This window comes from Nannobrachium achirus (genome assembly GCF_963921795.1).
Source record: "Nannobrachium achirus genome assembly, chromosome: 23".
NCBI classification, from domain to species: Eukaryota; Metazoa; Chordata; class Actinopteri; order Myctophiformes; family Myctophidae; genus Nannobrachium; species Nannobrachium achirus.
The window spans coordinates 6683852-6711185 of NC_137830.1; the positions used below are offsets into that span (position 1 = coordinate 6683852).

A 27334-nucleotide genomic window follows, 5' to 3' on the forward strand; every position below is an offset into this window, starting at 1 on the left:
AATGCATGAGGCTCTACAAGGACACTCTGGGAGTCACTGCTCTTCAAGGGTCCAGCATATCATATATCTGTGACCGAGTGGAAAATGGCCATCGTGCCAGTTGGTATGACTACCTGTGTGGTGAGGTGTTGGCCATGGACATGTTCTACAGCCGTTTCAAACAGGAAGGAATCACGAACCCTAAGGTGGGTCTGGACTACAGGAACTGCATCCTGAAGCCTGGTGCCTCCAAGGACGCTGAGGAGATGCTGAAGAACTTCTTGGGTCGTGAATCCAATCAGGAAGCGTTCCTCCTGAGCAAAGGAATAAACAGAAAACAGCAATCTAAGGCTGACATTGAAGCAGGGACGTGCTGGCCATTGGGAAAAGCGGGACAACTCCCGAGCGGCCCGTCCATTCCCTGGGGCTGGGCGACCCACAAAGTAAATACAACTCGTGTAATTGGCCCACTGGCTTGTCTCTCATGATCTGAAATGGCCAATCTTTGAGAAGCAGCTAGCAGCAGCCCACAGAGACATCACATTGGCCCCACTGAATGCAAAAAAATATCGCTGCGCGGCCTATGGCCGCATGCACTTAGGGCCTCTCCAGCTCCTTTTCCTGGGCTGAATCAGGGGCCCAGCATGTCCCTGCATTGAGGAACAGGCGAGGTTGAGGAAGAATGGGGAAACTAAAAAAAAAACTAAAAAAAAACATAGAAATGTGAACATGTTCTGGGGTATAGGAAGAGGGAAAGAAAATACTTTATCGCGGATGACACCTGGCAAGCCTTAGAGGATAGAAGGACCTCAAAGCAAAGAGTAACAGGGAACCTGATAGGGAAAAGAAATCTCACAAACAGAGGTACTGTGACCATCCTCTGGCAGCAATGTTTTGATGATTGATTTGACCTCTATGGACCCTTTATAAAAGATTTAGCCCCCGGTGGGCCAAATTAAAAATGGCGCCCGGCGCCATCTCTAAAAAATTTACTTTTGATCCAAATGACCTAGAATCATGTATCTGACACCATTTTAATCATAAAACCGTGTTATGCATAATATGTAACAAATCAAAGCAAACACATGGTCATTTTCTGTTTTGTCTCATTATTCCTGTACATTTGACCACTACTGAAGCAGTAAATATCCCAACAAAGTGCCACTGTAGATCACACAGGGAACTGTCCAGCTGATCCAACTCTAAATCTGGATGTGCCACGGTTCTCCACATTGGTAGCAGCCAGAACATAGGCCTTTGTTCTGTCTACCCAGCGTCTCTTGTGACTGATTGCCTGGTAGAGACTGGAGAGTGCATGAGTAGCCGAGGACCCAGTCACCAAAATTGGAGAGGACCTGTGATTTTCTGCAGTACTTTTTATTTCTGTTTTACCTATTAGTTTGGTCATTAAGGTCCACAAATGAGAGGCCTGCTCTGCCGCAAACATCGCGAAAAAAAGTTGGCCATTTGTATATTCACTGTCCCATTGACTCCACTAGAAATATTAAAAATCAAACCTCGGTTCGAAGTGAAGAGGTGAATTTTCATGTGTTCTAGAGCTATGAGATCTGTGTTCTACATCTATACATTCTATGTTCTAGATCTATACTTTCTATGTGCTTCAGTTCTATGTTTTTATTCTCCTCAATCCTGCATGTGTTCTAGAGCTATGAGATCTGTGTTCTACATCTATACATTCTATGTTCTAGATCTATACTTTCTATGTGCTTCAGTTCTATGTTTTTATGAATCCTCAATCCTGGACGCACGATACACACAAAGCCACTCCTTGGAAGCGGCTTTCACCGCTTCAAAAATCACTATTCGTCAATGCCCTACAGAGTAAGCTGTTCTTCCTGAGAAGGCTCCGGTCTTTTGATGTGTGCAGCAGAATGCTGCACATGTTCTACCAGTCAGCTGTGGCAATGGGCAATGCGAGTCATCCTCTCCACAACATCCTACAAGGCCAGAAAAGCAGGCGTAAGTACATGTTCCGTTCGTGGCCCTGCAACAATAATCGTTTTAAGAACACTTCTATTCCCTCCGCTATTAGACTTTTGAATTCGATGGCCAGCCGCTAGACCTGGACTACTAATTCGTTTTTTTGGGCCTATGCAAAGGACTTTTTATCATCCCCATGGTTACCTTTTTATATGCTTTTTAATGTTTTTATGTTTATTCACTCTTTATGTTTATTCACTCTCTGTTTTTAACCTGTCGTCCCCCTCCTATTTTTGTGATGTGTTTTTAACTAATACTAGAAGCTCAGCCGCCCGAAGGGGACCCCCAACTCAGGAATGATGTAAATAGGGAATGAATGCTCCGCCCTTTAATGCAAAACCTCATTATACCTGTTGTCATAGGACCTGTTTTCACCTTATTATGTTTGCCTGTGTCCATTTATGCCCATATATGGAGATATCTGTATCTGTCTGTCTGCGTCCATTTTATGCCCATATATGGAGATCTCTGCAGACACAGTGCCGGTTCCGGAAAACCCTGATGTCAGACATCAGCTCCGCATACGGAGGATTCAAACCTTTCGCGCCGGTTCCGGAAAATCACACACAAACAGAGTGTCAGCAGGACGTTCTGTAAGATCTAAACCGAGCAGACTCCTCCACAAGCGGCGAGAAGAGCCGTGTGTACTGGCGTGGCGTTTTCCCTTTTTTCCCCTTACCAACAGCACAGAGCTTGTACTCGAGTCCCGGCACGTCCATGAACAAACTTGATGACACAAAATGCGTCACTTAGGCCTCACTACGTTACATTTTACTACCAGGAAGAAGGGGTGAGAACACCTCATGCGCTGGGTGAGCAACTCAAGTGGACGGGCGGGTATATCCGGTGCCCTCTCTATACTTATTATAACTCTATGGTTTACACACAAAAGGCTTTTCTCCAGTGTGGACACGCTGGTGCGTCTTCAGGTGACTTAACTGACTGAAACTCTTGTCACATTGTTTACACACAAAGGGTCTTTCTCCAGTGTGGACATGCTGGTGTTTCTTCAGAGTCTCTAACCTACTGAAACCCTTGTCACACTGTTTACACAGAAAGGGTTTTTCTCCACTGTGGACACGCTGGTGCTTCTTCAGGTCACCTAACCCACTGAAACTCTTGTCACACTGTTTACACACAAATGGTTTTTCTCCACTGTGGATACGCTGATGTGTATTCAGGTTATCTAACCTACTGAAACCCTTGTCACACTGTTTACACACAAAGGGTTTTTCTCCAGTGTGGACACGCTGGTGTTTCTTCAGGTTACCTAACCCACTGAAACTCTTGTCACACTGTTTACAGACAAAGGGTTTTTCTCCAGTGTGGATACACTGGTGTGTCTTCAAGTCACCTAACTGACTGAAACTCTTGTCACACTGTTTACACACAAAGGGTTTTTCTCCAGTGTGTGTACGCTGGTGTGTCTTCAGGTGACTTGACTGACTGAAACCCTTGTCACAGTGTTTACACAAAAAGGGTTTTTCTCCACTGTGGACACGCTGGTGTGTCTTCAGGTGACTTAACTGACTGAAACCCTTGTCACAGTGTTTACACACAAAGGGTTTTTCTCCAGTGTGGACACGCTGATGTGTCTTCAGGTGATCTAACCTACTGAAACCCTTTTCACACTGTTCACCCTGGAAAGGTTTTTCTTTGGTGTGGACATACTGGACATGATGTGTCGATGCCTCAATGAAACTCTTATCACATGAGAGGTTTTCTTTCCTGGGTAGGTCATCAAATGTTTCTCTACTTCCCCTGGCTTCGTTGAAGTCCTCGCAAGATCTCGGTTTACCTGTGTCTCCTTGTTGCTGGCCGGTTACACAGCTGGTGATCGTCATCGTTTGACTGTAGAGGTTGTTGTGGCTCCTCGTCATGTTTTCATGGAGATTGACCCGAGAGGTGAAGGCATAGGGACACCCCTCTGCTACTTGGACTGTAAATTGGAAGGCGTTTCTTTGTCTCTTGCGGGTTGGAAAGACTGTCTATATGTCCAGATAGCCCGACTCGCTATCTCTGTGAGAGCTGGCTAGTGATTATAGACTATAGGGGTCTTGTCGGAGTAGAGCTTGTGCTAGCCTCTTCTTCTTTCGTGTAAACTCAGGTTGTGATGGCCACTCTTATATCTCATCTGTGTATCAGAACCAGTCATACTGATGTCAGCAGCTAGATGTCTTTGCCGGTTCCATATATGGTGTGCTTTCTCCAAATATGGAGGTATATCTTGTCCAGGTCCAAATATGGAGCTTGTAAGGTCAGACTTAGTGAGATGCATCGGGTATCTCCATATATGGAGTATCTCCACATATGGAGTACCAATATTCAGCGGATAACTATGGCTACCTATCAACTACCCACGTGACGTGAAGGTGAGCTTCTTAGCACGCTGCGGAATATAGTCACGAGCTGTTTCAAATGTGTATGTCTTTTGTTAAAACAAAGCCCTGCTTCATCATACAAGACTGTCGCACAAAACTAGTGAAAACAGCCGATCTACAAGCACACAACGCCTTGCATTGCGAGGCGTTGTGTGCTTGTAAGATCGGCAGTTTTCACTAGTTTAGTACATTTGATAGATGATAAATACAAAACGAACGGTTTTGGACATACAAGGTTTCCATCCGACAACGACGATATGCTATAAATATAAGGTGCTGGGAGTGAAAATTATAATGTAGGGGTGCTTCGGATTAAAAAAGTATTTATAGGTTGCCCTGAGACAAAAAAGTTTGGGAACCCCTGGTTTACATTCATCCACGTGAAGTGGCTGCAGTGGTGGTGGACTGACGCAGGGGCAACTACCTGGGAGTCCACCTGGATGAGAAACTGGACTGGGCTCTGAACACTGATGCGGTCTATTAAAAGACACAGAGTAGGCTGTTCTTCCTGAGGAGGCTCCGGTCTTTTGATGTGTGCAGCAGAATGCTGCACATGTTCTACCAGTCAGCTGTGGCAATGAGCAATGCTAGCCATCCTCTCCACAACATCCTGCAAGGCCAGAAAAGCAGGCGTAAGTACATGTTCCGTTCGTGGCCCTGCAACAATAATCCTTTTAAGAACACTTTTATTCCCTCCGCTATTAGACTTTTGAATTCGATGGCCAGCCGCTAGACCTGGACTACTAATTAGTTTTTTTGGGCCTATGCAAAGGACTTTTTATCATCCCCATTGTTACCTTTTTATATGCTTTTAAATGTTTTTATGTTTATTCACTCTTTTTATGTTTATTCACTCTCTGTTTTTAACCTGTGTCCTATTTTTGTGATGTGTTTTGAACTAATACTAGAAGCTTGGCCGCCCGAAGGGGACCCCCAACTCGGGAATGATGTAAATAGGGAATGAATGCTCCGCCCTTTAATGCAAAACCCCATTATAACTGTTGTCATAGGACCTGTTTTGACCATCTGTTTGCCTGGGTCCATTTTATGCCCATATATGGAGATCTCTGCAGACACAGTGCCGGTTCCGGAAAACCCTGATGTCATACATCAGCTCCGCATACGGAGGATCCAAACCTTTCGCGCCGGTTCCGGAAAATCACACACAAACAGTTTCAGCAGGACGTTCTGTAAGATCTAAACCGAGCAGACTCCTCCACAAGCGAGGAGAAGAGCCGTGTGTACTGGCGTGGCGTTTTCCTTTTTTTCCCCTTACCAACAGAACAGAGCTCGTACTCGAGGCAAGCGGCAGTGCGCGTTCATGATTTGTGCCCCAGCGCGTTCATATAGCGGCAGTGCTCGTTCATGACTTGAGCCCCGGCACGTCCATGAATAAACTTGATGACGCAAAACGTCACTTAGGCCTCACTGCGTTACGTTTTACTACCCGGAAGAAGGGGTGAGAACACCTCATGCGCTGAGTGAGCAACTCAATGCAAGTGGGCGGGCGGGGATATCCGGTGCCCTCTCTATACTTATTATAACTCTATGGTTTACACACAAAGGGCTTTTCTCCAGTGTGGACACGCTGGTGCGTCTTCAGGTGACTTAACTGATTGAAACTCTTGTCACACTGTTTACACACAAAGGGTTTTTCTCCAGTGTGGACACGCTGATGTGTCTTCAGGTGATCTAACCTACTGAAACCCTTGTCACACTGTTTACACACAAAGGGTTTTTCTCCACTGTGGACACGCTTGTGCCTCTTCAGGTCACCTAACCCACTGAAACTCTTGTCACACTGTTTACACACAAAGGGTTTTTCTCCACTGTGGGTACGCTGGTGTGTCTTCAGGTGACTTAACACACTGAAACCTTTGTCACATTGTTTACACACAAATGGTTTTTCTCCACTGTGGATACGCTGATGTGTATTCAGGTTATCTAACCTACTGAAACCCTTGTCACACTGTTTACAGACAAAGGGTTTTTCTCCAGTGTGGATACGCTTGTGTGTCTTCAAGTCACCTAACTGACTGAAACTCTTGTCACACTGTTTACACACAAAGGGTTTTTCTCCAGTGTGTGTACGCTGGTGTGTCTTCAGGTGACTTGACTGACTGAAACCCTTGTCACAGTGTTTACACAAGAAGGGTTTTTCTCCACTGTGGACACGCTGGTGTGTCTTCAGGTGACTTAACTGACTGAAACCCTTGTCACAGTGTTTACACACAAAGGGTTTTTCTCCACTGTGGACACGCTGGTGTGTCTTCAGTTGACCTAACTGACTGAAACCCTTGTCACAGTGTTTACACTGGAAAGGTTTTTCTCCAGTGTGGACACGCTGATGTGTCTTCAGTTGACCTAACCGACTGAAACCCTTGTCACAGTGTTTACACTGGAAAGGTTTTTCTTTGGTGTGGACATGCTGGACATGATGTGTCGATGCCTCAATGAAACTCTTATCACATGAGAGGTTTTCTTTCCTGGGTAGGTCATCAAATGTTTCTCTACTTCCCCAGGCTTCGTTGAAGTCCTCGCAAGATCTCGGTTTACCTGTGTCTCCTTGTTGCTGGCCGGTTACACAGCTGGTGATCGTCATCGTTTGACTGTAGAGGTTGTTGTGGCTCCTCGTCATGTTTTCATGGAGATTGACCCGAGAGGTGAAGGCATAGGGACACCCCTCTGCTACTTGGACTGTAAATTGGAAGGCGTTTCTTTGTCTCTTGCGGGTTGGAAAGACTGTCTATATGTCCAGATAGCCCGACTCGCTATCTCTGTGAGAGCTGGCTAGTGATTATAGACTATATAGGGGACTTGTCGGAGTAGAGCTTGTGCTAGCCTCTTCTTCTTTCGTGTAAACTCAGGTTGTGATGGCCACTCTTATATCTCATCTGTGTATCAGAACCAGTCATACTGATGTCAGCAGCTAGATGTCTTTGCCGCCCGGTTCCATATATGGTGCTTTCTCCAAATATGGAGATATATCTTGTCCATGTCCAAATATGGAGCTTGTAAGGTCAGATTTAGTGAGATGCGTCGGTTATCTCCATATATGGAGTATCTCCACATAATGTAGTACCAATATTCAGTGGATAACTATGGCTACCTATCAACTAACTACCCACGTGACGTGAAGGTGAGCTTCACATGACAGTTAGCACGCTGCAGAATATAGTCATGAGCGAGCCCACACTGTTTCGTAGGAACAGTATTTCTAGTTATTAGTATGGTTGCCCAGCAGGGAAACCAGACTATTGTCTTGGGGAAACTTTATTCTCTGTTCCTAAGTAACTAAATGTTTGACGCCTACTCTTCCCACAGTTTTCTTTAAGCAATTTGCATTTTGCTAAGAGAAAAGTTGTATCGTTTAATTGATAATAATGTATTAGTGAACTAATTTTCCCCACTGACTTTAATTAAAATTTTAACTATGGAGATGACTGTCATCACAGACCATATAAGTCCATATATGGGCATTCCCCCCAAAAACGTTAATATTAAGTCCATATATGTATATACGGATATATATTAAAGGATGAAATAAATTAAATGTCCAATTTTCCATACAGTATGGGCATTCCCAGATGATGCCCTGTTGGGGTTTATAGATGCCCTGTTAGGGTACCTACCCCCTTATACTCATATATGGGGATCCCCAGGCATCTGGATGAATTTAGTTCATTGACACACTAAAAGCTCTGGTCCCACATAGGTCAAATCAGCCCAGTAATGCATTACAATGCTCAAGATGCAGCACTTACTGGTAAACAAACATAGCCCCCAAAATAATGGAAATTCACTTCCCAAAACTCAAATATGATTTGAACCACAGGGCAACCACACTTGCAATTTCACAAATTGCACATTTTCTAGTTATTGCCAGACCCATGAAATGGGTAGGCCTACATAAGCAAATGTCGGTCTGTCCGGGTTTTCTATATAAAGGGTATATGATGATGACATGATGATGCCATGCCTACAAAAGGCATGATGTCATAAATGATGATGACAGACAGGGGGTCTGGCACAACCAGGTTGACCTGGTCTAGTTATTATGTGTCCTGGATACACAATCCAGACTATAAAAAGTCTTGCATTGAGATCAATGGGGGAGCGGTGCAAGCTTGAGGATTGGTCGAGCTTCACATGACATTCTGGCTATCTAGGACTAGGTAATAAATAGGCAACCACACTTGCAATTTCCAATTGCATCTTTTCTTGTTATTATTGGGTTCGGAAAACGGAAACGAAAAGAAAAAAACAAAACAGATCTACAAGCTCACATCGTGTCGTATTGTGCCACATTGTGAACTTGTAGATAAACTAAACCAGGGGTCTTCAACGTTTTCAGGCCAAGGACCCCTTAGTTGAGAGAAAGAGATGAAGCAGGGACCCCCACTACCTGTTCATAGATTCCGTCTACTATAGTATCATCGTTTGACAGCACAATCATGTATTTTAGATTTATGTCAATTTGTGTTTCCAGATATTTAACCACTTGAACCGTCAATACTTAATAAACTTGACCTTTCACTCTGTACGTAGTCTGCTCTTTTTCCCCTCTACACCAAACCCCTTTGCCAAAAATAGCAGATCTACAAGCTCACAACGCCTCACGCTGCGAGGCGTTGTGAGCTTGCAGATCTGCTATTTTTGGCTAAAGTTCTCAGAATATGGACGCTAGGGTTCAAGCGGTTAATATAAAACTAGACCAGGTCAACCTGGTTGTGCCAGACCCCCTGTCTGTCATCATCATTTATGACATCATGCCTTTTGTAGGCATGTCATCATCATGTCATCATCATATATACCCTTTATATAGAAAACCCGGACAGACATTTGCTTATGTAGGCCTACCCATTTCATGGGTCTGGCAAAAATCAAACCTCGGTTCGAAGTGAAGCGATGAACTTTTATTCTATGTGTTCTAGAGTTATGAACTCTGTGATCTATACATTCTTTATATTCTGAATGAATTAATGATTTTATCTGGAGAGCCGAATTGTCATGTGAAGCTTGACCAATCCTCAAAGTATCCAATCATCAGACCGGGACGGACACTACACACATACGTACGGACGGACGGACGTACGGACGTACGTACGTACGTACGGACGGACGGACGGACGGACGGACGGACGGACGGGACACACATTTTGTTTTTGAAAAACCCTATTCATTCTGGACTGATATTCTGGACGTACGGGACAGATAAAACCTGATCATTCTGGACTGGAATGACCATATATGGACATGAGGTGACAGAAATTTTGTTTTTGATAAAACCTGTTCATTCTGGACTGGGATGACCATATATGGACATGAAACACACATTTTGTTTTTGAAAAAACCTGTTCATTCTGGACTGAAATGACCATATATGGGCGTGGGACACACAAAGCCACTCATTGGAAGCGGCTTTCACCGCTTCAAAAAAATAAAATAAACCTTCTTTAAGTAGAATGTGAGGGGTCAAACTAGGGGTTCTTCATCATTCTGAATCCATTGCAAGCATTTTCTTTGCATGAAAAACATTCCTTGGGGAAATTCCGGACCCCAAAAACTGTGAAAAGTGATGAGTGATGACTTCTCCACTTTTCAGTTTTGGCTGGCCGAAATTTTGCCCAAGGAATGTTTTTCATGCAGCACAAATGCTTGCTATGGATTTAGAATCATGAAGAACCCCTAGTTTGACCCCTCACATGCTACTTAACACGATGACTGCCAGGGGCCACAAGGTTCCGCTAGAGTGCCAGCCATTCCTCCATAAGGCTTCATAGTAACATCCGGTTAACCACGAAGAAGTGGCTTGTGTTTTTTCTGCAAACAGTGTTATGAACGTGAAATGGAGGCTGAGAGCTAACAGTTAGCTATCGGCTATTTATTTTTTTAGATGCCCGATCGGAGGCTATTTAGCCGCCAAAAAAAACGTTTCCGCTGCACTAGGAACACAGTTCAGAGAAAATGAGCTCTAAAGATGTGACTATGTATTGGATTGGGCGGCGCGTTTCGGCGGCGTTACCCGATTACGGGCCGGTGGAAAGAGAGCTCGGTAGGTGGCTTGGATCAAGATTTAGACCGGTGCTTCGTTGAGGCCTCCGATTATTTAATTCATTTTATTAAAGAAACCGAAATTGTTCGTTTTTTGTACCTCAGATACGTCTTGCAAAAATAGAGTTTTTTTGGGGGGGCTCTAAACTTTATCCTAAAAATATATTGTATTGGATTGAAAAAAAGAACCGAAATTGTTCGGTTTTAGCACTAAGAGTTAAAGCAGATTCTTTTTCTTTTCTTAATATTTCTAGTGGAGTCGATGGGACAGTGAATATACAAATGGCCATAACCTTTTTTTTGCGATGTTTCCGGCAGTGCAGGCCTCTCATTCTGTGGACCTTAAAGGACAACTTTAGTTTTTTTACAACAAGGGTTCATATTTTAGATTGTAATTAAAGAAAAGAAAAAGTGAGTGTTAAAATGTTTTCATTTGCTTCGTTCTATTGTTTTATCGTGTTTACCGTGCTAAAATGTGGGGCATGCGTACGCATGGGGCATGCGTACAAGTGGCTATAAAAAGTAGGGCAGAAAAGTACAGGTTCAACCCTTTTCCTTGAGCTATTGGGCTTGTGGGTCCCCGACTAGAGGCACCTGCTGTAATGGCTCTTCAGTGTCCCCATCCTCATTCCCCACACTTGGCTTGTCTGATGTAGTTAGGGTCAGTCAAAATAAGATGGTAACATTGCACCTCCTTGAGACAATGGGGTACCGTATGTGTAGTGATGCACGGAAGCGGGGATTGAACCCAGAACTCCTGCTCAGCCAGACCAACACACAACCAGTCGTGCAAATAGGGCTGAGCCCAATTGGATGGACCAGATGACACCTGGCAAGCCATAGAGGATAGAAGGGACCTCAAAGCAAAGTGCAACAGGGAACCTGATTGGGAAAATAAAGAACATTGGAGATAAGAATACCAATAAAAATCAGGATAAAAAGACAACGAGAAGGGGGTGAATATCTCCTTGTTTGGGGCGTTCTGTCCGTGACCAGGGGCGTCACACCAAATTCTGGGCCCTGGGTACAAGGATTCACTGCGGGCCCCCCATGAATGTTAACTATTGAAAAATAGCAGATATACAAGCTCACAGCGTGGCACCGAGTGCCGCGCTGCACGCTTGTAGATCTGCTATTTTTGAAAAATCGTGAAAATGTGTGCCAAGAAACCTATGTTTTCATGTCAGTGATGCTCAAACCTTTTCATGTGAAGGATCCCCATCTCAAAATATTTAGTTCCAGGGAACCACCAGAAGCAAAATTTGAGTTACAAATGTTCACTTAAAAAAATACATATATTCGAAGATTTGCGCACATTTTCACGACTTTTCAAAAATAGCAGATCTACAAGCTCGCAGCGCGGCACTCGGTGCCGCGCTGTGAGCTTGTATATCTGCTATTTTTCAATAGCTAAAGTTACTAGGGCCCCTCCACCTTGGGCCCCGGTAACTCAGTCCCACTTTCCTACCCCTTGTGACGCCCCTGTCCGTGACATCATCTGTGATGATGTCGGTCTCTGCGTACTTTCTATGACGTTAGTCTTGTGTACACTGCCTGTAAGAGTATCAAAAGGATCGCAGGTTTCAATCAATATTAAGCCGTTGAACGGGGAAAAGAAAAAACAGAACAGAAAAGGGAAAAATAACATTCTGCTGGTTTCTAGTAGTGCATTAACGACTTGTGATTTTTGCAAGTCGACTCGACTCAGCAAAAAGTTGAGTTGAAGTCGACTTTATCATTTGATGACGTCATCACATCACACACAACCCCCCAATTATTTTGGGGGGTCCTCAGATGATTAACTTGATGTGAAACATTGTTTTCTCACCCAACTGTAAACAAACCAACATAAACTTTAAGTGTAGAGAGAGTATCTTCACATTTCTAAAGTGCCAATTTAAGGACGTTTTAATACATCTAAAATGACAAATCAAACATTGTCCAAATTGTTAAATATGTAGAGGCAGAAATTGTGAAAATAGCCGATCTACACGCTCACAATGCCTCGCAACGCGAAGGGTTGTGATCATGTAGATCGGCTATTTTCTCAATAGAAAGTATTATCGACTTTCGAACTTCCTCTGGTGGGAGTCGACTTGTGTAATGAAGTCCACTGAGTCGACTTGTCGACTTTTTCATTAATGCCCTAGTTTCTAGTGTGCTCCCAGCGACCAACCGCCCATGCTCGCCATGAGGTAGTTTCTAGAAAACAAACCTGATGGAATCCTAGATTAAAACTAGAAAGGCAGTTCCTACAGAAACTGCCTGGGCTCGCCGAAAACACGCACAAAGTATATAGTACAGCGGCTAACAGCAGTATTTTGGGAGAATCGTTCACTTGGTGATACAAGCGTGAAAATTGGTACACATCATCTTTGGAGGCCACTCTTCGATTTAAGAAACCGAGACACTTGGAAATCAAAGATGGCGGCCCCCAAAATCAAAGATGTCCGTCCGAAAACGTGTTTTTTTCCATTTTAACTCCAAATGCATTGATTTTAAGACCCATAAATGTATTAAAGTTGAATATCAAGTCGGGCATCGCTGATATTTTGGTACCAAGTATGTGTCTGTATCTATTTCAGTTCTTGAGATACATAGCATATAGGTGCACCGGAGTCTGTAAAAGTACCTATATGCTGTATCTCAAGAACTGCAATAGATACAGACACATACTTGGTACCAAAACATCCGCAATGCACAACTTTATATTCAACTTTAATACATTTATGGGTCTTAACATCAATGCATTTAGAGTTATAAAGGAAAATACATGTTTTTGGACTGACATCTTGGATTTCAGGGGCCACTATCTTTGATTTTCAAGTGGCCCGGTTTCTTAAATCGAAGAGTGGCCTCCAAAGATGATGTGTACCAATTTTCACGCTTGTATCACTAAGTGAACGATTGCTCCTATTATCCGCTGTACTAATAACAGTGTACAGTAGAAAGTGTAGGGAGCGTTTCGCTGTTACTACGTGTCATCTGTTCGACACCCAACTCTAACCCTTACCCTAAACCTAACCTCCGTGGGGTGAGTCGCTAACCCTCCCGACGCTCCTTTGTCGAAATGACGGTCGTTCGAAATAGCGAGATTTCCCCCGAAAATGTAAACAATGAACCCAAAAATAGAACCGCTCACTTTACACTGGGTGTGGTATATTTTTATTGGCTCTGCCAATGAAGACTTTGAAGTAAAAAAAGAGAGGAAAAAAGCAATAATAACTGCGTAAAGCTGAACAAGTTAAAGTTTGAACGCGATTTCTAGCGCGAAGAATGGAATGCCAAAATAAGTGCAGGCAGAATGAATAAGTATGCGATAACGTCTTGCTGCACGGTGATTATGGGTTAATATGGACATCACACGACAGGCTCATAATTCCCGAAGCAAGACGTTATAGCACTTATTACCTTACACAATACAATTGATAATTCGACTCAAAACTAAAAACAAAACAAGTATTTCCTTGTTTACAGACGGCTGAAAGTATTCCACAAGTGTTGCGCTGGGACCTAAAAAAAATCTTCTTTAAGTAGCATGTGAGGGGTCTAACTAGGGTTTTTTCATGATCCTGAATTCATTGCAAGCATTTGTTTTGCACGAAAAACATTCCTCGGGCTAAAAAGGGACACAACAAAACTGAGCTGACCCCAGAAAAGTGATGACTCATCACTTAACCATAGTTTTGGGGGTCTGTTTTTAGCCTTAGTCTTTGTTCCTGTATAGTAAGTGAAGAGACCCAAACTTGAACCCCCTGAATTCACCTTGTTCCACTAAGAATAAAATGGAAGATTTTTAACTTGTTTTTTGGATGACTCTATTGGATCATTAAAAACCTTGAACCATTACTATTGCAATTTCTTTTGGGCTAGGCCCTTTTTTTGCTTAGATTGACTGGCCTATATATGGGACTACCTACTTCAAACTCTACATAGGGAGTACAGTGCCAGCCGTGAAATCCTTCACTGGGAGTGACAGGTTACACATCTCCGGCAACTGTCATGATTCCACTCCCCCTCTATTATTGGAACACATTAAACACTTGATATTCATTGTGTTTTCATCTTTAAGTCCCTAGATCATAACCTAGAAAGCACTAGTGTCTAGTTTAAACACACACTGAGTTTCCATGCGAGTGACTTTATGACAGTATACTGTCACAATTACAGATCCCCCCATATCTAATCACTGGATACTAATAAAGTTTTAAACATGTAAATTCATTGTGTTTTTTATCACTAAACAGTAACCAAAAGTTCGAATATGAATATCGATTGATTGATTGAAGACTTTGTTACAAGTCTACATAAGAACAAGTACAGTTTCATGACAGTACGGTTCACTGGTAGTGGTACAAGTCAACTAAAAGGAGAAACACCTCAAAAAAAGCTGTTTGGCTTGTTTTCATCGGGGTCCCTTTTTAAGTCATTATGGTGGAGGGTGAGGGGTCCTAAGAGGAGGGTGGGGGGGTCCTAAAAGATTATCGACCAGGGGCCCTCGCGGGGGTGACATCATTGTGTAGGCAGAGGAGAATCTGCCCCCAGAGCATTTTCTGTCCCTCGCTATTTCAAAAAACAACGACTAAAAAATAACGACTAAAGTATCATTCAAACACTTTCCTTTCAATAACAAAGAGAAGAAAAATGTGTAAATAGTAAAAATAGTAAAAAGATTCACGGAAACTGGGGGCAGAAATTCTCCTCTGCCTACAAAATGATGTCATACTTAACAGCCCCATTGATTACTCGTGCCATGGAGAGTAGAGTTCAATAATATTTTTTGGTTTTTGTCACATTCCTAAGACAAAAATGTGATAACAATAAATTTACCCCCATTTGTTCCGGATGGGGACCCGTTTCGAAACGAGTCCCTATCCGGAATCAATGGGGGTAAATTTACTCGAATCAAAATTTTGTCTTAGGAATGTGACAAAAAACAAACAATATTATTGAACTCTACTCTCCATGGCACGAGTAATCAATAGGAAAAAAAAAGTCATTTTGGGGGGGAACTACTCCTTTAATGGGGAAAAATCACTGCTGATTCAAATCACTTTAACAAAGCACCATGTAATCACCAGGTGTCAACAGGCTCACAGCAGCAACAGCAACCAGTCACAATGAAAGAGCTAAGGCTTCCTACACACAGTAAAGTCATACTATACGTAAGCCATTTACCATGAGAGGGAGTGGGTTGTTGGCTGATTTACCACTGTTTCAGGGTTGTGGCACGAGGCGAAGCCTCAAATGGTAAATTGCTTTTCTACCACTTCTACCATATAAATGAAAGAAAACACACTTGTAACTTGCAAGGTTATTTAGTTATACAACTGCAACACAACAGTGGGCGGGGTCCATGAGCCAACTCAAGGTTGTTGACTGATTTACACGTTTTAACCCAATCAGAATCTGAACATGTGACCACAAAAAGTGGTAGAACCTCTCATTATCCTTTGAGAATGAGGGGGGGTCGTCCAGTGCATTCTCTATGGAAGTTACATGGTTTCATGCCTCTTCCAAGCCATGTGACTTCCGTAGTGTGAATGCAGCCTAAGAGGAAAAGGCGATGTGATGCACACCTTTCACGCAAGGGCTCATGGGAGCACAGGAAACTAGAGCCCGACCGATATATCGGTCAATTCGATATATCGGTAGTTTTGGAGCAATCGGAAGGGTATCGAACATCGGTGAATTATTCCACCGATATCCGATATATTAATTGTCTGTAACGTGTCTGCGGATAGAGCATGAAACCCTGAGTTATATAGGCCTATGTGTGGGCAATACCAGAATTATCCAGCAGAGTGCAGTAAAAGACACATATTAATTCATAAACGAGACAAAACATGGCAGAACCCCCAAATTAAAAGACTATTATTATCCAACAAGCAATAGAAATTGATAACTGCGACCAAGTTTGACATGAAAAGCACAAAAGAAAGCAATAATCTGACCATTTATCCGAGGGGCGAGTCAATTAAATGATCTTAAATGAATAAAAAATGATTTTTACAAAACATCGGTATCGGTGCTCTAGTACTCTCCAACATCGGATATCGGTATCGGTCGGAAAAAATGGTATCGGTCGGGCTCTACAGGAAACTTGTGGATATGTTACAGTCAGTTTGGGTAACTCAGTGAGATTGGGGTAAGAGCGCTCGTTTTGTAGTTCACCACACACCCCTATACCACCACCTGGATCAATTCACTTTGATAGTCTCTTATCAGCGCACCTGTGTAAAACAACACCTGTGTAAAACAACAGCCATGTTTATCTACTAGCCAAGCTCAGATGTGTTTAGCCATTAGCTTACTATGCCTAACTGTAACCCTAACCCTAACCATAACCTTAACCTCAGTAAAACTATACCTAACCCTAACCCTAACCCTAACCTCCGTGGGGTGAGGCGCTATCATTCCTGCCGACACTACGTTGTCGTGGATCAAAGCGACCGATTGTTCCGCCCCGCGCCGCACGACGAGCGCTCCGGTTCTCAATTTAACTGAAAAACGTGACAGATACACCGATAGATCACCAGGATAAGTAAACCCCCCCTTGTCAGTCAGTCCAAACACACATTTAAAGCTGAGAAGAATTTATAAAAAATGACCTTGGTCCAGGGTCAATGCAGAGCTCACCCAGGCAGGCCCAGAAGATTAGCTGGACAGATGGGACTGCAGCCGCAGCAGAGTGGAGCGGGGGTGGTGGTGGGGAGGGGGTGATAAGAACTCCTAAATTAGACCGGGCCCTGGGAAGCAGCTATAAGCTCCTTCTAAAGGAAAAAAGAAAGTGTCTCTCGCGCGTGACAGGGTGATTGTTTCCTTTGGAACACAAAGAGATCGCCCACAGTGTTATCTGCTCGCTCCACCGCCGCATCAATCAGGGGCTCGCGCTCAGGGGCGTCGCACCAAATCCTGGGCCCTGGGTACAAGGATTCACTGCGGGCCCCCCCAATGAATGTTCTTCATAGGGTGAGGAGGGGGTTTAACACCATTTAGACGCATTATTACTCGTCGTTTTGTGCTTTTAACTATTGTAAAATAGCAGATATACAGATAATAGCAGATATACAATAGATCTGTAGATCTGCTATTTTTGAGCGGTGGTAAACCGCTCCATAGAGTGGCTGTGTGTGTCTGTAGCCACTTTTCCTCAGCGTTTTGCCAAAGCAATGTGTTTTCCTCAGTGTTTTGCCATAGCAATATTTGTGTGTGTGTAGCCTGTATTACATCACCAATTACATCCTATATACCTATCTGTAGCCACTTTTTCCTCAGCGTTTTGCCATAGCAATGTGTGTGTGTGTGTGTGTAGCCTGTATTACATCACTAATTACATCCTAGACTGTAAGACCTATATCCTAGTCTGAAGATGTTATGCAAGCACGACCACCGCTCACTTCACATTGGGTGTGATTTTTTTTTTAATCTTGAAAAAAGTCTTTGGATATTTCAAATCCTTCTAAGGTTTAAAAAAAAACTGTTTCTATGTCAGTGGTCCTCAAACTTTTTCATTTGAAGGACCCACAAAATGATATATGTAATTGGCCACGGACCTCCCACCCCAGAAGCAACATTTTGAGTTTCAAATGTTCGCTTAAAGAAATACATACACTCAAAGATTTGCACACATTTTCACGACTTTTCAAAAATAGCAGATCTACAAGATCTGCTATTTTTCAATAGCTAAAGTATAAAATAATGAAGGGCCCTCCACCTTGGGCCTAGAAACTCAGTCTCACTTTTTCCCCCCTTGTGACGCCCCTGCATGCTCACGCTGCCTGGCTTGGGGGGGAATCGACCCCTTCCTCCCCCAGAATCAATGGAGCCTCCTCTCCCTCCTATTCTCTGTGGTACGGCAGAGATTGTCAGAGATACAACGTGAGAGAGAGAGAGAGAGAGTTCCACCAAATCCAGCAGCAATATGTGTTGTTCTAAATGGGGGAAGACGATTAAGTTGCTGACACACGCTGTCTGTCTTTCTTCTTTCTTTCTTTCTGTTCAAGCATCCTTTTTATCAGCCTCGAGAGGAAAGGGATTCAGAGAATGTGTGTTTGTTACACACGGTGAACAATAGCAGGGTTTCTCTCTCGTTCTTCTCATGTCACTGCATCCGTCTCCTGCTGTACGTGTAACTGTAGACTACAGTATACCAGTAAGACTCCCTAATCGGGAGATAAGTGACCATCAGGTCGCAGCGTGATTTTAGGGCAAAATCTGTAGGAGTAGTGGCCAAAAATGTGTTTTAAAAAATCGGCCTGAAGGTGGAGGTTGTGGTTTGGCAGGCAAGGAGTGTGTGTGCAAAATTTGGCATGGATCGGGGCAACGGTTGCGGAGATATCATATGAACAGTGTGACGTGTGATATGTGACTGACTGACGGACTGACTGACGGACGGACGGACAGACAGCCGGTGGAGGTTTTGATAGTAAATGCGACCTGACGGTCGCAAAGAGGTTGTCATCATCATCATCATCATCATCATCATCATCATCATCATCATCATCACTTGTATACACACGCACGCACGCACGCACGCATTTCTTTATACGGAATTCAGTTTAACTGTTTCTCATCCACGAGGAGCCACTTAATATTACCAGTAAGACTCCCTAATCGGGAGATAAGCGACCGTCAGGTCGCAGCGTGATTTTAGGCCAAAATGTGTAGGAGCAGTGTCCAAAAATGTGTATGAAAAAATCGGCCTGATGGTGGCGCTATATGGGACAGATCCATGTTGATGACATGAATGTAGACATACTGTGCAGCGATTTGCGTGATTTTAGGGCCAAATCTGTAGGAGTAGTGTCCAAAAATATGTTTTAAAAAATCGGCCTGAAGGTGGCGCTAAATGGGACAGATCCATGTTGATGAGATGAGTGTAGACATACTGTGTACCGATTTGCGTGATTGTAGGGCAAAAATTGGAGGAGCAGTGTCCAAAAATGTGTTTTGCAAGAATCGGCCTCATGGTGGCGCTAGATCAGCAGCCCTTCTCCGTCTCTTCTTCGACTGATCTAAAAGGATCATTCTCTCAACCCTTTGAACCGGAAATGCTTCTGGTAGCTTTTCGTACTGTATAGCCAAAGTCCCATTCACTTTCATTGTAGGAGGAGGCGTTAGCATAGCATCTGTCCGTGATGTTTTCGATCAGAAAATAGTTGACATGAGCACTGCATACGGAGTGGATTACATTCGCTTAACCTCGATGTGCACGGATCGTGCACGCGAAACCCGGGGGGGGGGGGGGGGGGGGGCAAAATCCCCACTATATGCCAATGCAGAAAGAGACAATTCGCTGGTATGTAAACAACAGCCAAACAACGTTACGTGGGATCGCGCTGATTGTCTTGTAAAATGAATGCTGTCTCAGATCATAATACAATAATATCCAACCAGACCAATCTGCCATTACAAAAAAAATGCCAGTGATATTGTCTGGCTACGTGAGGCTAGGCCAATGTGACCTTGGGTCCTGGGCGTATAACAAACTTTGGACAAATGGACAAACATGACATCACCAGTAAGACTCTAGTAAGACTCCCTAATTGGGAGATAAGTGACCGTCACGTCGCTTAAACAAACTTTAGAAGGCAGTATAGCCAATCAGGAGGGAATATGGGAAATGGGACAGATCCATTTTGATGACAAGACTTTAGAGATACTGTGTACCACTTTGCGTGATTTTAGGGCAAAATCTGTAGGAGCAGTGTCCAAAAATGTGTTTTGCAAGAATCATCCCATGTAACCCTTCCAGTGCCAGCCCCTAGAGGGCGCCAAAGAATGCCAGGGTATCTCCCATAGGCGAGCGCATTAGCATCCGGGGACTCACGTTGCAGTGACGCGCGTGCTCACGTTCGTGCACGTCATGAAAAGGTCCCGGATGAAAATGGCTACAAAATAGCTATTAGCTTTTTCTCATTTAAAAGATCATTTTTCGGCGATTTCGCCGTAAATAAACCTCGCGCCGCCTCCCTAAAAACACAATCCAGAGAAAATGACCTTCAAAGATGTGGGTTTGCATTGGATTCGGCATTACTCGTTTACGGCCGGCCGGGGGGCGGCCGGATCTCGGTCACTGGATGGAAAATTTAGGCCGGGGCTTCAGTAGGCCTCGGATCATTTTATTCATTTCATTAAAAAAGCTGCATTAATTCGGGATCGGCACACTGGACGTCGTACCGCCGGCGGCGCCGAACTTTCGGTGAACATTGGGGGGCTCAAAAATGTATTTTAAACCATTTTTAATGGAATATATCGTCGGACCATGTAAAATGGCTCGCTGGAAAGCGTAGGACGAGCCAGGACCACCCACGGCTCTACAAGCAGCTCAGGGTAAGTAAAATAAAAATAAAAAAATGTATTGGATTGAAATAAAGCCGAACTTATTCGGGATCGGCACAATAAGAGTTAAATAGTAAGACGGGATTCAATGAGGGTCCATTGGTTCAATAAATATCATTCAGCTGGGGACCCCCTGGAAGTCCCTCAATGACCCCTGGGGGTCCCCAGACCCCACTATGAGAAACCCCAGCACCAAAATCCACTCACTTAAGTACAATTGTGAGGTATTTATAATTTACTTGAGTATTTCCAATGCTTTTACTTCTACTCCATTACATCTCAGAGGCAAATGTTATAATTTTACTCCACTACAATTATTTGAAAACTTCAGTTACCAGTTACTTTTAGATGTTGATTATTATTACAAAATATACATGACCCACGACATGCTGCTCTGAGAGCAGCATTGACAAAATGAACTTAAATAGCAGCACCTGTCATAACCCCTCTAATTATTGGAGAGCATTAAAGGGATATTCCACTTTCAACAGGGAAACACCTTATGGGCTTTTCTCCACATACACACCCATTGTTAAACACTTGAAAAAAAAAAAAAAAAAAACGTGATATTCGCTGTGTTTTCATCTTTAATTCCCTATATGATAACCTAAAAAGCACTACTGTCTAGCTCAAACACACATGCAGTGAGCTTACCAGGGGAGTGACTTTACACTCTCATAAATGCTGGGTTGTTTTATCTGGGTTGAGCCGGTTGGTTAATTTAATTGGGTTATTTTCATGGAAACGGAGCTTATTTCTGTTGGGCATGGAGTTATTAACTGTTGGGTTGTAATTTCAATAAATATGTCTTGGTTTATTTTGGACTACCCCACAGTTTGGGTTTATGGGGTTAACAACACTGATTGGTTGGTCACCTAAAGGGGTTACACTGTGACATGAGCTTCTCTGAAAACGGTCTGAAACAGTCTGAAGCTCATGTCACAGTGTAATCTGCCCCTCGCCCCCCAACAACAGCTGACCAGTACAGTAAGTAGTCATACAGACAATTCATTTGTTTGGCTCATAATTGCGCATCCCCACAATGACATCATAAAAATATTAACTTGTGTTTTAAGATGATTCTTAAAGTGACAGTAACCCTTTAGGTGACAGGCCCCCTAGCTTTAAGTAAGTTGGTCACCTGTTATGCAAAGTATGCTGAGAAAAGCATTTGTCTAGTTTCCAGGGGCATTTTCTCAAGTTTCCGGGAGCTAAAAATGCTAAATGTGTCATGTCCACATGTCACATTATGTCAGTATTTGAGCCCTAACCCAAGCTGTTGGGTTGTGCTCCCTCATCCTGGTGTTTGAAAAAGGAAGAACTTCTAAGAACTCTGATTGGGGTTGAGATTTGGACCATGGCTATCTCCTCCTTATTGTTCTAATTCTAACAATGACACACACATTGTTAAAATTGGCAAAGTATTAGCATATGCTAATCGTCTCTGTGTTGTCCCAAGTCAAATATATAACCCAGCAGTGTTGGGTTTAAATAACCCAGCAGTGTAGGGTTATTGTAACCCTTAATTGGGCTATATGAATAGCCTAATTGGGTTATCTGAATAACCCAATAAACAAATGTTGGATTAAGTGAACCAACCCTAACATGCTGGGTTAAATTAACCCAGCGCGTGTTCTGTCCAATATTTAACCAGCACTGGGTTTGGAAACTACCCAATTATCTACGATTAAGAGGGACTGATAAATGCCTACATTGTAATGTAATGTCCTTACGTGGACCTTGTACTCCTCTGTGGACCTTGTGGACCTCTTGGCCAGTTCTTTCTTATAAAGGATACTCATGTCTCAAACATTCACTAAAATAAACACAGGTTATATGAATCATAATAATTGCAAGCATGAGGAAGAGCTGTACGGTTTGGTGTGTGTGTGTGTGTGTGTGTGTGTGTGTGTGTGTGTGTGTGTGCGTGCGTGTGTGTGTGTGTGTGTGTGTGTGTGTGTGCGTGCGTGCGTGTGTGCGTGCGTGCGTGCGTGTGTGTGAGAATACCACAGGTGCTAGATTAGAACCACTAGCTGCTAGCATTACAGTAGCTAGCTATCCAAGAGCATGTTTATTTATTCAACTGGACAGTTACTCGCATCACTAAATATAAAAGTGTATAATGTGATAATATGTATTAAACTCAGACTATGCGTTAAAGTTGATTCTCCTTCATGCTTTGATTTAAATAATATTCTTTTATACTCCTGTAGTGCTTTAAGACATTACATGTACTATTTCCCAGTTGTGTATAAGATACCCCCACCCCGTGCAACTGACCACTCTCTCTCTCTCTGGTTTGTTAAGCATCAGGACCAGCTGACTGAGGGGACTCCTCTCTTTGTTCATCTCTTGGCTTTTGAGGGCTTTACAATGATAGGATTTTGGGTCGCTAGTTTTTCTGTTTCCAAACGTAAATGGCTCTCTTTTCAATGTTGATGATTAGAGGGTATTTCCATACCTCCAAAACCTGATCAACCCCTACACCCCCACCCGTTCACTTAGATCAGCCAACACAGGGATGCTGACAGAACCCTCGCTAAAAACCCCAGGGCAAAAATCCACTCGTCCGAGACAGTTTGCCCTTCTGGCCCCAAAGTTGTGGAACAAACTCCCTGACTCACCTTTTCAGACTCCACCTAAACCCTTAGCACTACTGAAACACTCATTGACCATACATGAAACTAGTAAGCATTTGTTTTGTTTTTAGAACCTTTTTTTGACAGATTTTTTGTTTTCTAGATATTCATTTGCATTTGTTATTGCTGTTGATGTACTGACATATTATATTGTTTATTATTGTGATGTTTTATCTGCTTATTGTAAGTCGCTTTGGATTAAAAGCGTCTGCTAAATGCCTAAACTGTAAACTGTAAACTATATCAAAACGTGAAGTGAGTGAAGATTATTACTTTAACATTATTGCTATAACTCACTGTAGTGTGAGTATATGCTGTCTTTTAATATGTGTGTCTTGTGGGTGAGTAAGAGTCCAGGTGAATAAATAAACATGCTCTGGTAGTGTAAAGTACTGAAAACAAATAGCTATAAAAAAAGAGAGAGAAAAGAAAATAATGAATCTGACATTATTTCGGACATACAAGGTTTCCACCCGACCAGTTACGAAAGCGTTTCATTAATCTATAGCACCTGTATGGTTCACATTTCACACACACGCACGCACGCACGCACGCACGCACGCACGCACGCACGCACACACAAACAATTCATTTTATTTTCTGGAGTAAATTTCAGTACTTAAACTTCCAAATGTAAGTTTATATTAATGTGACATGAATACAGTAAACATCATGTCCACACGCTCTCTCTCTCTCTCTGTTTGAGGTGTGAGGTGTGTGTGTGTGTGTGTGTGTGTGTGTGTGTGTGTGTGTGTGTGTGTGTGTGTGTGTGTGTGTGTGTGTGTGTGTGTGTGTGTGTGTGTGTGTGTGTGTGTGTGTGTGGGGAAAAAGGTTGGCAGAATGTCTATGTGAACTCCACAGCTGCTGATGCATCATCATGGCCAATCAAATGATGCCAACTCTGAATACACCCTCATGTGGAGAGGATAAAAAGACACACAGACAGAAACACTCTCTCTTCTAGAAGACCCTCACCCAGGCTCCACTGACCCAACCTCAACCTCCACTGACCCAACCTCCACTGACCCAGAGACCACCTCAGGCTGACATGCTGCTGGTTCCTCAACTCCTGTGCTTGCTGGGCCTCATGGCACTAGGTAGATTAATATGTGTTATTTATAAAGGTGTAACAATATACGGTAGTAACTGAATCGATTAATCGATTTAATTTGCAATGATCTACTAAATCGATATGCAAAAGCATATATCGTACCGTTTTGGCTTTGTATCGTATCGGTAATGTTTGTGATGCAGAATCGGTATTGAATCGTTTTGCAGTTCAAATAATTGATTGTATGGAAACTAAGTATGTGTGCCTTGTAATTAGCAATTTTAAGAAGGAAAATTAAAAAGAAGCGTTTAATTACTTTTCCATTCCATATAATTACTCTTGGTCTATTGATAAATGTGTGTAATCTCTGTGTTCATGTCAAGGTGCAGGTTTGTCCATATGTGTTGAAATATAACGTCCATGTATTTACTAGAGAATCACAGTGTTTACTTATTTATATCCATAATAATCGAGTTTTCCCTTAAAAACATGCACTATTGACACGTTTCACACCGATTTAATATATTTGCTAAATAGTTACTATATCGATTTTAAATCATTGAATCGAATCGTATCATATCACCATGAATGAACCAATATTGTCCATGTATCGTATCGTCAACCATGTATCGTGATGCGTATCGTATCGTTGTTAAAATGTATTGTTACACCCCAAGTTATTTAACCCATTTAAATCCTGTTTTCTGAAAAATGTCAACTATGCCTATTTATATTCATAGATATGCTATAGGCCCCTATGTAGATATCTTGGATTTGTAGATATCTTCAGATTTTCTTTTGACACGTTTTCTTTTCTGTTTTTCTTTACCCTCTGTGTGTGTGTGTGTGTGTGTGTGTGTGTGTGTGTGTGTCTGTGCGTGTGCGTGTGCGTGTGTGTGTGTGTGTGGGTACAGTGCACGCCAGTCCCTCTGCTGCTGCGGTCAAGCTGGAGCGTGGAAACTGTCCTCAGTTCTGGTGGAGCTTCGGCCATCGCTGCTACAGGTTCATACCTACAGACCTGACCTGGCACGAAGCAGAGAAGAACTGCCTGTCTCATGGTAGGTAGCAGGGGTGTCGCACCAAATTCTGGGCCCCATGGCACAAGGATTCACTGCGTTATTTTGTGCTTTAACTATTGAAAATTAGCAGATGTACAAGCTCACAGCGCGGTGCCGAGTGCAGCGCTGCGAGCTTCTAGATCTGCTATTTTTAAAACATCTTGAAAATTTGCCTTTGAAGGTTTTTGGACAAACCTGTTTCTATGTCAGTGGTGCTCAAACCTTTTCATGTGAAGGACCCCCAAAAGTACCTCCACCTTGTGATGCCCCTGGTAGTTAGGTAGACAGACAGACAGACAGACAGACAGACAGACAGACAGACAGACAGATTTTTATTTCAGTGGGTGGGGGCATGCGTACAAGTGACTAAATAAGTCTTTTTAGACACAATAAGCCGCCAATTTCTTTAATACTATTTACAGTAACACTACTAGCCCCCTTGACTCACATCATCTGCCCATGAAAGATTGTGGTGCATCTTGGGAATTGGCTTATTGTGTCTAAAAATACATATTTAGCCACTTGTACGCATGCCCCCAACCACTAAAATCAAGATCATTAAAATCTCTAAAACAATAGAAAGGAGTAAATGAAAACTTTTTTTAACACTCATCCTTTATGAACCCTTGTTGTTAAAAAAACGAAGTTGTTCTTTAAGGTTACAAAATTACAGGGAAGTATGAAAAGAAAAAAAGTACTGTACGTTGAAATAAACGAGGCAAAAACAAAGAAGAATCAACAATAAAGCAGTCGTAAACGTTGGTAAAAATGACATAACATAACATATAGTTAAAGGAGCTATCAACTTTTTCTTGAAAACCCGACGCTAAAATGTTTCTTTTCAAAAATGACCATAAAAAGCGTAAAATAATGAAAAATAATTATTTTGGCCATTGAATAGAAGAGGGATGTAAACAAAGTCAGCTTGACGACGGCCAAAATGATTATTTTATCATTATTTTACACTTTTTGTGGTCATTTTTGAAAAGAAACACATATGAAGCTTAATTTTTTTAATAAAATATTTTCGAAACATTATTTTTATTTTAGCGTCAGTTTTTCAAGAAAAAGTTGACTATAGCTCCTTTAACAGTCAATGCTACATACTGTGTTTGTCTCAACGTTATCGCATCATAACACAAATCCTTATACTTGTACTTATTCTTATATAGGAGCCTACCTGGCGTCCATCCACAGTGCGGCGGAGGACAACTTTGTGGAGGACCTGATCCACAACATGGACCCATCACCCGGAGACACCTGGATAGGGCTGAACGATCTCTACGTGGAGAACAGATTTCTGTGGTCTGATGGCACCAAAGTGGGCTACACCGGGTGGTACAGTAGTCAGCCAAGTGGTGGCACTGGTGAAAACTGTGTGGTAGCAAACTGTGTGTCTCAGTGGTGTGACTATGCATGTCATGGTAAAGTGCCTTCTGTTTGTGTACGTACATAAACATCTTGTTGAGTGAAATGTGATTCAGCCTGTTGACTGGGTACTCTACAATAAAAGCTGACTGGGTACTGTCTCCACAATAAAAGTGTCTTTACTGGTGCCATCATTTCAGAGTGGTGAAGTACAATCAGAGACATTCATATTATGTTAAACTAAATTTGTATCGGTGGCCTATTCTTGAAGTTCATTACTTCCGTGACAATTATTTTCAAGGTTTTAAATGAAGAAAGAAAAACACCATTATTAAATGTGAATGTTGTATCACATTAAACATTAATACTTTGTGTTTTTTTACCTGCGAGTCGGTACCCCTACAGATTGGGGGGTTAGGGGGGTGACAGTGAAGTGACAATTTAAGGACTTAAGACCTT

General features: G+C 42.6%; 1 protein-coding gene across 1 annotated transcript; it reads left to right on the forward strand.

Moving 5' to 3' along the window:
- Positions 1-5: 5 nt before the first annotated feature.
- On the forward strand, positions 6-27018 carry LOC308308514 (uncharacterized protein; the record flags this gene model as incomplete). The annotated part of the gene is made up of 5 exons (XM_080753925.1): positions 6-349; positions 18278-18296; positions 24363-24495; positions 25364-25507; positions 26680-27018. The coding sequence occupies 5 exons, from the start codon at positions 6-8 to the stop codon at positions 26961-26963; spliced, it is 924 nt and encodes a 307-aa protein (XP_080610051.1). The 3' UTR covers positions 26964-27018.
- Positions 27019-27334: the final 316 nt, after the last annotated feature.